Source organism: Lupinus angustifolius, chromosome LG09, assembly GCF_001865875.1.
Source record: "Lupinus angustifolius cultivar Tanjil chromosome LG09, LupAngTanjil_v1.0, whole genome shotgun sequence".
Classification (NCBI taxonomy): Eukaryota; Viridiplantae; Streptophyta; class Magnoliopsida; order Fabales; family Fabaceae; genus Lupinus; species Lupinus angustifolius.
The window spans coordinates 5,666,303-5,683,171 of NC_032017.1; the positions used below are offsets into that span (position 1 = coordinate 5,666,303).

Here is a 16,869-nt window from a genome sequence, read left to right on the forward strand (position 1 = left end):
ATATATTGACACATAGATTATAACACTCAAAGTTACTATTATTAAATTAGTTTTAGACATCAACAATGCGTTAATATAATGATGTAAGTTCTACCATATTCTTAGATAAGTCAAAATGTCAAATATTCAATTTTTAAAACATTAGATGGGGTCATGATACGAAAAATAATTAGTTTGTTAAAGATCAAGACTAATTATACCAAAAATTAGGTTTAGGCATTATTTTTCAAAGTTATGACAAGCATGAATAAAGCATCTCTCTCATTCATCCATCCCACTAAACTTCAATCACCAAGAGTCAACATCATACATAAACACAAACAACCATTCTCAAAGTACCCATAATCCAATCATGAAACAAGTTTCATAACAAGAAACATTTCCATGGAACAAGAACCAAACCACCAAGTAATAAACATGTACAAGGTAGACACACAAAGGTTATCTTCCATGTACCTTAAAATCTCCGAGGACCCAAAAATTCTAAGCAAAGCCGCAGGTAACATTTCATGTTGCATTTTCAGGGTCCCACAGGGTCTTATTGATGCAAATGGAAAAGCTTATGAACCCTACATAGTGTCCATAGGACCCTACCATCGTGGCCATAATCGTCTAAACATGATTGAAGAACATAAGTGGCGTTATCTTGGATCCCTTCTATCAAGAACAAAGACCAATGGGTTAAGCTTAGAAAACTTGTTGAAAGCTATTGCATCATTAGAATCAGAAGCTAGAGAGTGTTACTCAGAAACTATACATCTTGATACACATGATTTTATTGAAATGATGGTTCTTGATGGTTGTTTTCTTATTGAGTTGTTTCGTAAAGTTTCCAAGTTGGTGCCTTTTGAAGAAGATGATCCACTCGTTACTATGGCTTGGATATTACCATTTTTTTATAGGGATTTTCTCAAGCTAGAGAATCAAATTCCTTTCTTTGTTCTAGAGAGATTGTTTGAATTGTCAAAACTACCTGAAGAAAAGTTAACACCAACTTTGTCAAGTATTGCTATGGAGTTTTTCAACAACTCGTTGTTTAGGCCAGAAGAAGTCTTAGCTCAACAAAGTGGCTTGGTGGGAAAACACTTACTTGACTTGGTAAGTGTTAGAAATAATTACAAGATTGAAAGTGGTTATTATTTACTAATTTTCCCTTCTTAAACTTTCTTATTATGTAGCAAAAAAACATGGTTTTTCGATCTTAAATGATTGGGTCCGACTAAAATAGTTCGGATCATATTCGACCAGAAAGTTATTTGTTGAAATTTAGAAGAGGATCACTTTTTAACTTTAGGCAAGTTTTTGTAGCATGAGTGAATTGGCATGGAGAGTGGATGGTCCTTGCTCTTTTAGAATGGAACACAATGGTCTCAATTTGAGGGATTTCAAGAAATTAAACCTTCTAATTTATTAAGCAGGTTGATTCATTTTGTCGTCTTTAATTAGAATTGGTAAAATATGTACAATAAATTGATAGATTTGACCAATAATAATTAGATTTTAAAAGACCCAAATTGTTTACACTCGATATAGCATAAATCCAATCCAATCAGATATTCCGACCAAGCCAAAAAACCAACAAAGGCACTTCTCTTGTTAAGATGAAGGGTAGGTAGATACCCATGGAGTCAAATCAATTATGCCAAAATTTGTATAATTTCATGTACTTGTTGATTATATAGGTAAAATATGAATTAAATGTATATTAGTTTTATATTTTTTTGATTAAAGAAAATCAAATGGTAAGTGAAGTAGTACTCATTTTAAGATAGAGGGTGTGATCTCGATGCCCATTTGGGCTACTGTCCTAGATGAATAAGGATTATCTGTCCTAAATTTTTTTTGTCTTCATGTCCCAAATCAATAAAATCTCACCAAATAATATAAAAAAAATATTTTCTGTTTTTCCTTCTTAAAGTGAGACGGATGATCTTCATTCACCATAGATTAGGTGACTCAAGTCTTAATGTTATATAAGTGCTGATAAACAATGTATTTATTTCTCTTTCAACAGGTTCGAACCAGCTTTATTCCAAGTGATCTACAAACAGAACCTAATAGGGTCATCACACCAACTCATGTAATCCATTGTGTTTCAAAGCTACAACGTGCAGGGATCAAAATAACAACTCCTAGCAACAACAACAATGACACATTCCTTCACGTAAAATTCAAACATGGTCTAATACAAATGCCAACAATCACAATGGATGATTTCATGAGCTCATTCCTTCTCAATTGTGTAGCCTTTGAACAATGCTATAGTGGTTGCAATTCCAAACATTTCACAACCTATGTGACCCTTTTGGATTGTCTCATAAATACTTATAGAGATGTTGAGTACTTATGTGATAGGAACATAATTGAGAACCATTTTGGAACAGAAGGAGAAGTTGCTAGCTTTATTAATAATGCAGGGAGAGATGTTGCAGTTGATTTAGAATTTTGTTATTTGTCTAAGTTGTTTAATGAGGTTCATGAATATTATGGAAATAGTTGGCATGTACAATGGGCTAGTTTTAAGTACACTTATTTTGATACACCTTGGTCCTTTATTTCAGCTTTGGCTGCGTTTGTTTTGTTGGTTCTTACAGTGTGTCAGACTTACTTTGCTGCTTATCAATATTTTGATACAAAACATTCTTCTTTGTGACAAGTTTCAGAGTTGTAATCTGGACGTCGGTTCAAGTGATACATCTTTGATTCTCACTTGTGGATGAAAAAATACTGGCTGGGAGAGTTAGCTCCAAATACCTATAGATGCCCCGACACAAATAGGATTGCATCCAGTACAAGGATACACGTGGAACAACAAAAATGGTCCAGAAGGGTAAAGGTGTGGAAATTGTTTGTACTTGGTAATATTATGTATCATAAATTTGTTTTTGTGGACATTAAATTCTAAGAGAGGAGAGTGAAGAGTTTTTTTGATAGACAAAATTGATTGTTGCCATTGATTTTGTTTTGAGCCGGTGAATGTTTTAAATTGCTAATTGTAACCGTAATATTGTAGTTCTGAAAGTACTGACAATACAATCATGCTCGTAATTATGGAAAACTGTAAACGCAACAAAATCATAATCACATACTAAAACAATGTTGTGATATGTTGTAAGTTACTGGGTGAGGTGAGACTTATCATTTACTCAATCTTAAATGTTGACCATACAAGTTATGAAACTCAGATCCGACTTTGAACCCGATTAAATATAATGTATACATATTTTAAATAAAATATTCTCAATATTATTTATTTAGTATGAATATGTAATTTAAAATATGAAATTATATATATGTAGATATTGTTAATCATATACGTATGATAAAAAATTAGACAATCAATTGTATTTTCGACAAAAGAGTATTATTACTCTTTACATAATTGAATAGAGAGGCATAAAATACGATGAATGAGTAACCATGAGACAAGTCCGAGTTTGTTCCTTACCCTACCATAAATATTGACTAGGTCTAATTGTTAAATCTGAAACCATCCTTAGACTCAACGAGATCCAATATTATTCTGGTCTCATCTGATCGAACCAAATGAAGTAAAGAGGTAGGATTGAGTCCTATTCATTCTTAACTCCATCTGCCTCTAAATTTTTTATGTGCAAAATAATCAGGTCTTGTTATTTATTTATCCCGATTCATTTACAAATTAATATGCAAATCACACGTTTCCCCTATTTTTGTGATTTCATAAGAGCTAGAAAAGTGACTGCACTCTGAATTCTAGATAAGGAGAAGAGTAAAATTGCCTTAAATTGAATAGTACTTGATAATAAAATGTTAAAATTCACATATGTACCACGAACAAGATTGTTGATAGATTTCTTTATAAGCTGCCACAAATTCATATTTTCAGGATTTAAACCATATATCTATATTAGAATTTAGAAGTTAAACAATCACGCCTGTAAGAAGGTTTATAGGTTTCTTTATTACGACATGTATAACACTATAATGTTATATTTTGTAAACAAAAAATACTTCTTAAAAATAATTTTGGACATCACAAAATATTTTAAGTAATGTGATATTGAATTTATTGAATGATGAAAAACAAATAATATGGCAAAATATTTAGATTACCTATGTAGAGACCGTACCAATAGCTAAATCATGTCTCAATCGAACTATATTTGCTGTTCCACAAGATGTATTACTTCATATGAGTAATTGTTATTATATGTAAATAGCAAAGTGGCAGATGGTGGGGCTAAAATTGACTCATACTCATCTACTAATTTTTATGTTTGGAACTCCACTTTGAGAGTGTCAAGTCTTGATTTAGATCTCGTTCCTTTGTTTTAGTTTATTTATTGTTCTCTTTCTAATGAACTAAAAAAATATGTAAATAGTAAAGACTAGCGGACACGTATCACCTTCTAATTCAATATTCCTCTAAAAAATTTGCTCCAAACTATATCTTTTCCATGCCATGTGAAATTAATTAGTTAAGGAAAAAAAAGTCTTTTATTAGTATGGTATATGGGATTTGTGTTTGAATATTTAAAACTAACAAGAATCTACTCCATTACGAGAGATGATTATGTCACGGAATATTACTTTTGCTTTTAACAACACTCTCTTATCCGATTCCGAATAATCTTACTCAACTTTAAGATGATTTGTCATTTTAGTTGTGTCAAATCTTCTTAATAAATAGTTAGATACCAATATGACTTGATCCTCATAATCTTCTGAACTCAAAACTTTCAAATGATGCGTATACAACAATTCATTGATCCTTGTTAACAAGCCTAACCTAAACTTACCTTACCTATGAAGATAGATCATTAGAACCACAATGAAATAAACAATGAAATCAACTACATTCATCTTACTAGCAATAGCTGAAACATTTTATTCAATCTCTTTTGGGTCCATAGTACCCCAACCACTTATGTTCAATCGTCCCATTATCACAATTAATATATGGGAGTACAAAATTCACTAAATTCAACATAGTTTCGCTTAAGATTGTTTACAAAAATTATCCAAGAATAATTCTGAATATTCTTACTATTATTGCAGCATATAAACCCTTTGTGTAAAATCTGAGGCATTGAATTTGTCTCATATAACATGAGCAATCTGATAATATAAGTACAATATGCACTGCATGGTGCTACATTTATTTATGAAAATTTTGACACATTCCTTTATTAATTGTATCAAAATTATTGGAAATTGATGATGATGATTTTACTATACATATAATATTACCTATGAAAAATTCATCCATTACTTCAATATTTTTTTTGGTACTATCAATATTATTCCTTACTTATGTGTAATGATGTATGACTGCCCTAACCAATAAGTTTTGTTTTCAGGAATCGAACTCTTAAACTTTTGCTGAATCTTAATCTAATATGATCTTACATCACTAGATGACTTATTATTCTATTATTTCAATATGAACACACCAGACATAACCAAAAGACAAATACTATCCTTGATATAGAACAAGAAAAGGGTCGGTGTTAGTTTTTTCAATCTTTAAAAACCCAATTGAGCTATATGGTTTATAAATTAGACAATCCCAAAAAAATACAAAAACAAGACACAAGGTGAACAAAAAAACAAAAGTATTGAATCATGAGTCTCAATAATTAGTCTCAATCTCAATCAGGGTTCTTACAATTAGAACATATCAACAAAGAAAACCCAATTTCCTTGTCCTGAAACTCATTGTCTATCCTCAAATTCTTCTCCAACCATAGCCTACAATCCAATCCACTTCTTGTCCTAAACATGAACATAGCAGAACCTTTGTTCTGATTGAAAAGACAATCATGTAAATCCCACATAACATCAATAACCAAACCATCCACAAAAATTGTTTGGTTCCCACGAAAATTCCACCTTAACCTTTTTACCTCAAAAATTGTCCTATTGTCCATGCATACACATAACACATAATTATTATGATTATAACTATACCTATGATTTTGATGATGACTATAACTCTTTGACAATTCCTCTTCAACAATATCAAATTTTATCACTATATCATGGGAAATTCCTGTGTCACAAAACTTTGACTTTGTTGCATAAACATTAGTGTTATAAAATAACTCACTCTTAGAAACCAATGAGAAATCACCTGTGACCTTTTTGTTTTTCAACCATTCTTCGTCTTTGTCTCCAAGGCGTAAACCCAATTCAGAATTAACCAAAAGAATGAGGTAAAACCCTTCAACTGGCTCAGACCCTTCATAATACTTAGCATCAGAGATATCCCAAAGGACTTGAACTTCAAAGTTGTGATGTTGGATTGTTTCAATGCCTTTGTTCTTTCGGAATTGATGAGAGTTTGATGAATCAGAATCAGAATCAGAAGGGTTGATGTTTATGGTGAAACCTTGGTGTATGAGTTTCTTGGTCCAAGTTATTGTGATAAGAAATTGTGTTTGGTTTGAAAATAGGTTGAGTTTGTATATGCATGTAATTGTGTGTGGGGTTGAAGGGTTATTATGTTTTGAACTATGTGAATCAGAAACACTAATGGCATGTTCATTGTAACAAGATAATATACCTCTCATTATTATTATTGTAATAGTAATATAAAAGGTTAATGTATCTTCTCAAAAGATCAAGAATTTTTGTGTGTAAAGTGAAAAGAAAGAGAGAAAAACCTAGAGGGTAATCAAAAGGGTTTGCATAGGATTGAAGAAAAAGAGAAAAGAGAGTGAGTGAAGGTGATAAAAGAGAAGGGCACTATACCCTTTTCTAGGGTTTTTCATGTGTTAAATATCCTTCATGTTTTTTTCTGGTATACCTGTTGAAAGAAACATTAGGGAAGATAAATATAATGGAAGAAAAATGAAATACATGTTCTTTTGGCTATGTGCATTAAATAATATAATCCTAACATTAGAAATTAATTAAAATTATTTATGGATGGAAACTCAAGAGATGACTGAAATAATTAAGCTGATAACGTTTCTTATGCCATCACTATTAGAGAAATTAAATTGCAATTAATTCTGGTTTGACTTTTGTAATTGTATTACTATTAATTAAAAAATCTTTGTCAATAACAGTTTTCAGAAGATATTTGTATTTTGTAATGTAAATTATATATCAGTCTATCTCTTAGACTATATTGTTGACCAGCAATTAATTATAATGGTGATTATGTAAACTAAAGAAATAATTTAAAAATATAAATATAATTAGACAATATTATAAAAGATAATAGAGAGAGAATCAGAGACAAAATCTTTTAGAGATTCGTTTCCCATAAATATTAAACTCTAGGAATAATTCTGAAACAATATTATATCATTTTAAAGTTTTAATAAATAAACCTTTAAATCATAAGAATGTGACATGCATGAAGCTGACACATCTAATTTTTTATGTTATTATTATGATTATTTTTACTGTAATTTGTTAGGAGAATATAATATATTTTTATATTTAATCCTCTTACAATATATTTATTTTCTTTTCAATTCAATGTTTTTTTATTTTATTTTATAGTTGGAAGGATTAGCAAAAGAAGCCAGATAGTGGGTTGATGTGAAAAGCAAGGTATTCCTATTAGCTTAATAAGGTGATGGTGAAATTGAGATGAAGATGCAAGGATGAGAGTGATAGTTGGGCCCACTAATTAAAGCCATGCTTGAGATTACAATTATAAAAATTGTAGCTGATACACATTTAATTATTTCTAATAAAAAATTAAATTCATCAAAACTAGAAAATACAAAAAATTTAATATTTTTTGAAATGAATAATAAGGAATGAAACTTAAACTTTTATAGTTGCTTATAACATAGTTAATTATTGAATCATTTCAATACTTTTAAGTTATAGGCTGCAAACAATAATATTACTATTTATTATAATATATATAATTTAATTATATACAATATGGTTAGTGAATCATTATACCACTTTATCAATATAAAATAATTGATACCATATTAATAGTATTTATTCACCTATATCCAGTGCCAACGACAAGTATTACTTCACCCTCACTCTAACCTTGTATAGTAGTTTACATCTATACATTATCAATGTATTTTTTTTAAATATTTAACATATCATTTACATGCTTTACTTTATTTAAGAGTTAATAATGATTAATATAAGAATAAAGTATACTTGGTAAACCATATAAAAATACTTATACTATTAATATATACAATTTTTCTCTGATCTGAATTAGTCTTTTTAGTTACTACTATGTAAGTTACAAAACCTTGTCTTTTCCGTTATTAAAAATAGAGACAAAGGAAACAGAATTGAGATAGCCAATTTGAATTTTGTATTCCCTTAGATTCGTATAACGCTTATTAAAAGTAGTTTATTCAGGTACGTGCGAAGCATAAACTCAATTTGCCAAGTACAAGAAGAAAAAAAAAGCTCAACAATTATATAAAAAAATTCACAAGAAGACTCGATATTTTTTTGGTACTATCAAAGTTTTGATAAAATTTATACATTTAGTAGGAAGTTAAGTTACCTTCTGTGAGATCACATGTATTATTGGCATAACTAAATCTATCAAAAGACAAAACTCTTCATAATCTCATATCAACTAAGGGTGGCAAATATGGTAGCACGTCTTCTATCACATTACATAATATCAATTGTCATAGAAAAATACTTAATAATTATATTTCTAGTTTTAATGTATTTTCTTCCATTAATCACATGAATTCTAATGGATAGAAAATTATCTATATAAATCCATAAATGACATTTTATTGTATGCTCTTTCACAATGTCACATCTAACCCCATCAAATAGACTTCTTCTTCTAAAAGGATCAAGTCTTGATCTTTTTCTTATATTGGGTTGCACCCCTTGTGCTATTTAACACAACTTTGCTTATTAAAAAAAGAAAAAAAAAATAGGGCAGTCTGATCAAGTTGCTCCAAAAAAAACTATAGGGCTTGTGTACTAAACACATTTATATGAGCCATGATACTCTTGGTAGGAATTGGTGGTGATTTTAATTAGACAATCTCACCATCTGGGCCATTTTCTCTGCACAATTTCTCTTCTTCCTTTGATTCTCAATTTCTAGGCTTCTTTTGTATTTTAATTTGAATCTTGGTTGTGGATTATTACCAAAACGTTTATCTATGTTGCCATTTTTTAAACAGAGATAATGGCTATCCCACTTTTAGATTAACATGAGGTAAAGTTATTTGCAGTCCAATGCAAATTCACCTTTCTATTTAACTAATCAATAAGAAAACAAAAAAAGAAGATATGATTTGTTAAGAATGATTTTGGATTTACAGTGTCAATACCAGTCTAAAATATAAGTGACATGATTGGTTAGAATAATACTTTATTATTAAATTTTTAACTTAAATATTATTTTTTTCAACCAATCACAAATAGGTGACACATGTAGTGGTACATTTTTTGGGCAGAAGATATGTTCCCTTAAAACATGGCCTTCATGCTTCTCCAGTTGGCCCCATATTATTGCCAGATGTACATTCAGTGTGTAAAAATAAAGTAACACAACAACATGAATTAGCAACTTGAGCTGCAAAAACCTCTCCTTTATATATTATTTTAAACTCTAGGGAATTTCAATTTTCCCTAATACAAAAATCTTAACAAAATCCGTTTGACTGCTATAGCCACCAGTTAGAGGCAATAAATTTATGATGAAAGAGCCATTAAGAGTTGGAATGCAAAGATAAACCTGGGTTGCCCTTAATGACCTTTTGAGTATACCATAGCTCCTATATATGCTTATTGGGGCAAACCATTATAACCCTGTTCCTGCCAAAACATACCACATCCAATCAATTAATAAAACTAAACACTGAGTTGTCAGAGCAGGATAGAACAAAATGAGTTTTGTTCTGTTTGATATTTGATATACTAAACTGTACATCAGATTAAAAAACAGAACAACCACGGAAAGGGATGGAATCAAAGAAAACAAAAGTAGAACATCTTGTTTCATCTGATTCTGTCTTCACATCAAACACTACCTACAATACCAAGACATACATTATATCCATAATAATGGATAATAAGCTTACCACCTAGGTGACACTGGATATCGGGTTCTCTGATAAGCATCTAGCGTGAATAATGGGACCCGGATTTCTACTTTCCATCTCACTATTGCCATCTGTGTCGTTCAAGTATACAGCCCCTTTGAACATCCATTCATCCCTTTCCCGGCAGTAGACATCTTCAAATAGCTCGCCACACAATACACACAAGCACTGGTTTTCATCAGCTACAACAGTAGTATCCAATTGATTCTCCTCTGTTTCCTTGTCATGTACATCTACAGAATCAGTGAGCTCATGCTCAGATGGATACTCATCCTTGCCAGCAATCCAATCATTTGATTTTGCATACCATTTTCTTGATGCCGTAATTAGACCACTTTGCTCTTTTTCTCTAGTGGCATGCCACTCCAAGTGTCTATCAAACTGTTCTTGTAGTTTAAGCCGAGTACCACAAACTGTGCAATGATGTGGGAGATCATCCAATAAGGTGCTAATTACAAGTGGATGCATTTCTCGGATTACATCTGGCTTAAAATCAAAGCCAATGAGATTTCTGATTTCCATGCTGGTTGATTTAGATAAGGCAAGTGACGATTTTGCAGTATCATCTACCTCATCTCTGGAAGATGGTATTGGGACAGCTGCAGAAACAGAAACTGAAGCGACTGGCGAAGAGCTACTGGCAGCAATGCTTTCCGTTTTCTCTTCCAATTGACTCAGCACCTCAGTTGGTACCTCAGTTGGTACCTCGGTTAGCACCTCAGTTGGTACCTCGGTTGGCACCTCAGTTAGTACCTCGGTTGGCACCTTAGTCGGTGACTCTGTTTTTGAAGATATCAATCCCTTTGCAACTAATGAGCTCAAAAGGTTGGCAATTGGATTTGAGGTATTATTATTGCTGGCATTTGAGGGCGGATCTCGGGCACTGCTCCCATTAGAGGAAGCTGGTAGTTGAGTAGACCCCCTTGGTGGCTGCCCAGCCTTTCTTTGAGTCATTTTTGGCAGAGTAGGTGAATCGTCATTCAAAGGACCTAATGAAGATGGGGATGCAACCACAGGCGCTGAAGAAATTAATGTGGTCGGGGAAGGCCCACTTGACCGAGTAGGCCTAACCTCTAATTGAGGTTGAACATTCCTTGTATCCAGACTACTTGTAGTAGGAAGACTACTAATAATTGATTTGTTGGGTGATATACCCTTTTTCACAGCTGCAGCTGGCATACTACTTGTCGTTGACTGTTCCGAAGTTTTCCTGGCTAGAGTAACTTTAGACTGGGGTGGCTTCTTTGGTTTAACAGTAACTTCAGCCTGAGAAGGGCCCAGCCTCTGTTGAAGCTTTGGCTGAAAAGAAGCTGCCGAAGATAATGGACCCTGCAAGTCCCTTTCCTGTGATCTTCGCAAGTTACCAACCTGGACATTTGGAGGAAGGGCAATTGAAGAATCTCTAGTATGTTGGCTCTGTAGAGTTCCCAAATACTGAGATGCTTTACGAGTCTGGGGACGATCTTGCTCAGCCAAATTTTGCATTGGATGAGGGTGGCGCACATTTACTGGCAGTGATGGGGATTCAGCTCTCGCAGAATCAAATTGCTGTTGCCTCATAACTTCGGTCATTCCTATCATTGCATTTGGCATGAAGGACCGATTCTGCATCCCAACAGACAAAGAAGTCGTATTGGTTGGAAACACACCAGAATTGGACAAAAGTTCTTCTGAGCGACCTGGCTTCAGATTCAACTTATCATTTGAGTGTTGATCCTGCAATTTCCATGACAGCGATTGATGGCCCACAAATGCAGGTAGTTGTTTCTTAACAGTGAATATTTCTCTATCAACCTTTTCCCCGAAAGTGTGTGCAATTTGTAGGTGATCTTCACCTTCCTACAGTGGAAAAAAGGATTAAAAAAGACAGTCAAGTAGATCAGGAATGAGCGACAAAACTTAAGATCAATGTATTAATTTATGATGTATCTGTAATTTGGGTTAGTGATTAGGGATTTATTATGTGTAATTTGGAAAATTTGAATTTAATTATTTGTCATAGGAAATCCCAAATTAAATTGTTTTCGTTTATTGTTTTGGATAAAGATCTCTAAGATTTAAGTTTGCATTGCTTCTTTGAGCTCCCTTTGTGCTTGTTAAAGTCACTGACATCAGGCACTTCCCCATAAACTATTTACCCCTCTTTGAAATGATTTTCCACAAGGTCTCCCATATTTCAAGTCAAACAACTAGAATAACTTACATGCAATAAATAATTTTTTTAATTATTACATAAAAAAAAGACTCCAAAAGATAGTCCGATTGTGCCAAAATCCAAAAGTGACATGACAAGCTTGTCTCTTGTGGGGCCTTCATATCACAATTAGAGAGGGTAAATTGGTCGTCTTAATTTATTTATTTTTGTCAAAAAATTACTAGCAGTATAGAGTTACTTCTCAAATTTATGAAAGTTACCCGCTAATTTAGAGGACATGCGCCACAATTCATAAAGAAATAATAGTAATCATGTTAAACCAAAGGGGAATGTACTTTATTCTATGAATTGTGAGGAAGTGCAATTGGATGAATATATTTGGGAGGCAAGAGTGCAATTGTCCTTAACTTCAGAAGGCTTACCAAATTCTCATCATCAGCAGTCCATGTGTCTGTGCTCAAGTTATTAGAGACGTTGGGTGCACCATGACCAGTCAACCCAGTGTTCATCTCATCCCACGTGAACTCCTCCTCCTCAGAATTTTTCCAGTTACTTGACATAACACTGCTCCTTTTATTATTTATGTTCAGTGTCGGCTGACGATGTGCATCCAATTTCATGGACTTCAATGCTTCATGATTTGAAAAACCATGCTTGACACTGAAATCAATTCCTTGCCCAGATCTGGTCTCTGCAACAATACCACCTGCTTTATACCAAGGTTTGTCATGTCCTAACTCAGTGACCCTACCGAAAGTTCTTCCAACAACTAAACTCAATTTATTTGAAGTATCAGAACTATATTGATTGCCTCCATAGGACTCACGAATGCTCTTTTCAGGAACAGAATCATTAAATGCATCTCTATTAATGCGTAGATTATTCTGCAACATGCACCACTAAATTAAAATGTGATAACTGGCAGAGTGAATAGGATGAAAAGGAAATAAAAACTACTAAACATACTTTCATGGTAATCCTAGGATCCAGCAATGGTCGTGCAGAACCCAAAGCTCTCTCTGGGTCCTCTTTTGAGTTTAAAAAAGCTTCATTCATATCATTTACTCCTCCTTTAGTCTTCATGGCATGAGAAAGGACACAACAAGAACATTAAGTACGAGGATATAATATAAAAAACATAAATGACTAACTAAAGTAATACAGCGAGATATCTATTGCTATGACTTATCATATTTGTAAGGAAAACAATGTATCGAATGGTAATCAAATCATGAAATATGTACTGTGGATCAGAATGCCTATTTTGAATTGTAAATCGGATCTTAACCTACAGTGACCACTGACCAGTGATAAAAAATATGATATGTGTATATAAAAATATTATGAAGAAAGTATTCAAATACCATTTCTTTTGCCTCAAGTGTAACAAAGATTAATATCAAACACATCATATGTCAAATCATAAACAAAACCACAAAATCCAAAATACAGCAGGCATAAAAGTTACAATCAGGACATTTCATGATTAAGGAGAATATAGAAGTTTTAATTAGTTTATTGGAAAGTTTTAGTTCAAAAATACAGCGATTGGAAGAATATTAAATTGTGTCTAATAAGCAATAACATCAAGATTGATGCCAATTGCACATCTTCCAAGGAGCACATACTTGTCAAGTCTCCACCAGTCCCAAACAAATCCAACATTTGAAATCTTTAAAGAATAAGTTTTAGGTGCAATGATTTCACCTACCTTGATGGACTGTTGAAGACGCTGCCTTTCTAGATACTTGGGATTCACATGGATGCTATTGGGTGGGCGTTGCGACTGCGAGTCACTCCTGACTGAAGCAGATGTGGAAGCTGAACCATTGGCTGCAGAAGTAAAGCCAAGTTCCTTCTCAATCATCTGAAGAGTCTGGGTAGGAAAGACACCTTTCCAAGTCCCAAAAAGATGTCTCATGTTTGAATGCACCGGAGAATCAACCTGTCTGTATGCCTCACAGAATACCTAAAATGTAAAGGAGTAATTGACTAATTGGCAAGTACCTAGTTAAAAATGGGTGTGTACAATTAGAAAACATATTCTTGGAAGAACACAATGTGAAGAACTGTTTCCATTTCACAAAAGACAGATTATAAATTCTGAATAGAAATACAAAAATCCTTACAATATAATTTTAACCATGTAACCCACTCAAATTGAAACATGTTTGTGTAAAAATTTCGTAATTTCACAATCTAAAGGATTCATTGTAGGCCATAATAAACACATTAAATGTACTCAACATAAAGTCATGAAGGTCAACGACGGGTAGAGAGTATAGATATCTGACCTCAGGTAGTCTGTCAGCAAAGTATTTTATATAATCCCGCCCAATATTCTTAACAATACTGTCTAAGAGATAAAGAGATGGCAGCTTTTGTTCACTTGGAACCTGGAATGACATTAACAAAATTCAATGAAACATGACCTTTTTGTAAAACAAAAAAACATAAAACACTAATGAGCAACCAAGCCTACCAGACAGAAGTAAACAAGAAAAATGAATAAAACCACCAATCTTTAATCCACTTGCAAATTTCATCAACATTCAAGAGTGAACTAAGTACTAAGTACTGGGATTGGAAATTTTTGAACATCCATTCCTTGCCTCAAATCCTAGACCAAAAAATCCAAATACCCAAAGGTCCCCATCCCCACCTGCAATTCAAAGTCAATAAAACAACAGTAGAAGTGTCTCCCATGACCCTGCTTATCATATGCATATATTACAGCATCATGCTCAAAGTTAACCAATCTGCCATCACTTAACAAAAGGATAGTTCTTCTATTTTTCTTTTTAACGACGATTGAAAAACTACAAATGTTTTTTCTTTCGTTTTAGGTGTGGGACAAAGAGCAAAACTTAAGACTCTTTATTCTCTACCACAGCAAATCTACATCTAAAACCTACACAGGACCAATGAAATAAGAATAATTTTATCAACATTGATACCAATTTTTCTAACAGGAAAAAAAGTCATATTTTCACAGTTCACACGATAACTGCAATTCTAGCCTCTGCTTATTTCAAACTTTAACACACAATATCCTCATTGCTTTCTCCTGAAAAAAATCAATGGCTCACAAATAGCTTATTAAACAATAAAACCACTTATCATAAAATCAGAAACATCAATTCAAAAAACCCTTTTTCATTGCATATCGGCTACAATTCAATCAGAAATCTGCACTATTAACAGAATAACAACCGAAACACAACATAACCTACTACACACCATAACAGTAAACTGAGATTCAATTCACCTCAACAATATTAGAACAAACAATCCCAGCAACTGCCTTAGCAGCAGCTACATTCTCTCCAGCAATTATAGTCAAATTCGTAATTATCGGCTTCGAATTGAAAGTCAATTCAGCCAGCGCAGTCTTATACTGAACCACAAGCTCTTGGTGTGGTGGCGGCTGCGGGTGGTAACCACCATCATCATCATCGTCGTCAACACCGTGCCCCAAATCACTCTTCTCAGGGTCTCTCCCATTTACTCCAAATCTCGCAGACCCCAATTTTGTAACCCCAGAAGCCGCTTGTCGCCGAGGCAAAGGTGGTGGACCGAGAATCGAACCGCGGTCAAGCTCGTTGATCAATCGAGGCTTCTTCGCACCGGGTTCGATACCTCTCGATCTACGAGTATCCATCGAATCGAATTGGAATGAATCAAAGTGAACCCTAATTCACTTTCAATTGAGGAGATAGATTTAGAAATGGGAATAAAGTGCAGCTGATTATTGAATCTCGAGAGGGTTTTAATGGCAGGGTGGAGAAGAATATATGGATTAGAAGAAAACTATCGTAAATTCAAAATTGAAGAATGAGAATTTGGATAAACCCTAATCCAGATTCGCTCCTTGAATTTGTTTGGATTCTAATGGATTTTTTCCTCATAAAATTATGTTAATATTATATATATATATATATATATATATATTGACTGGTACGTGGTTTAATTAGGAAATCATTTATTGATCCGCTATATCACTATCCTGACTAGTTTGATAATAATACGGTATTACTAACACTTCTATATTGCCGTATAAAAAGTAGGTGGTTTATATAATTTCATCAAAACTCAATGAAAATGACACACTCAAAAATCAGTGATCATGACTAAGCTAAAAAGATTATTTCATTATGAATGGGTATAGTTGGACTAAAAAAACTTAGTCAATTAATTATTATTTTTCCATTTTTATCCTATTTATTCTAAATTTTCTATTCTCAGTCAAAATTTACAACAAAAAAATTGTTGACTTCGGAATATATATCTATATGTATGTGATTTTTTCATTACTTTTAATATTGTACCATTAAAAACAAAACAAAAAATTATAAAATCTCTTTGAAACTTAACAATAACTTGAAGGGCCATTTAAAAACATAAAATAATTTCGAAACATAAAACTTATAAGACCAAATTAAAAATTAAAAAATAGATGTTGAATCCAATAGTTTTACTTTGTATGAAGTTTTTTTACCAACATAAAATTACCTTTAATATTTATATCTTTAAATAATACTAAAACATAATATTTTTTCTAAAATAACATAAAATTAGTTCAAAATCAATGATTCGATTCTTAGAAACAATACTTGTTGAAAGAAGCAGTGAGAACCCCGGAAAAGACTAGTTCAT

General features: G+C 32.8%; 3 protein-coding genes across 8 annotated transcripts; 1 reads left to right on the top strand and 2 right to left on the bottom strand.

The window, feature by feature from the left end:
• LOC109356020 (UPF0481 protein At3g47200) lies at positions 251 to 2,684 on the top strand. The gene is made up of 2 exons (XM_019599339.1): positions 251 to 1,098; positions 2,015 to 2,684. Exons 1-2 carry the CDS (start codon positions 385 to 387, stop codon positions 2,651 to 2,653), a joined length of 1,353 nt encoding a protein of 450 aa, XP_019454884.1. The 5' UTR covers positions 251 to 384; the 3' UTR covers positions 2,654 to 2,684.
• Positions 5,541 to 6,770, bottom strand: LOC109356414. Its single transcript, XM_019599740.1, has one exon. It carries the CDS (start codon positions 6,552 to 6,554, stop codon positions 5,634 to 5,636), a length of 921 nt encoding a protein of 306 aa, XP_019455285.1. The 5' UTR covers positions 6,555 to 6,770; the 3' UTR covers positions 5,541 to 5,633.
• LOC109357035 (polyadenylation and cleavage factor homolog 4-like) lies at positions 9,432 to 16,122 on the bottom strand. 6 transcript variants are annotated; one of them, XM_019600733.1, is made up of 9 exons: positions 15,482 to 16,122; positions 14,508 to 14,609; positions 13,925 to 14,182; positions 13,180 to 13,290; positions 12,636 to 13,097; positions 11,707 to 11,897; positions 10,824 to 11,673; positions 10,038 to 10,751; positions 9,432 to 9,771 (listed from the first exon to the last, which is right to left on the bottom strand). In XM_019600733.1, exons 1-8 carry the CDS (start codon positions 15,872 to 15,874, stop codon positions 10,041 to 10,043), a joined length of 3,078 nt encoding a protein of 1,025 aa, XP_019456278.1. In that variant the 5' UTR covers positions 15,875 to 16,122; the 3' UTR covers positions 9,432 to 9,771; positions 10,038 to 10,040. The 6 variants fall into 6 exon arrangements, with proteins under 6 accessions (XP_019456278.1, XP_019456277.1, XP_019456275.1 ...); XM_019600732.1 differs by having other exon boundaries at positions 9,432 to 9,765; positions 10,041 to 10,751; positions 10,824 to 11,897; XM_019600730.1 differs by having other exon boundaries at positions 10,041 to 10,751; positions 10,824 to 11,897.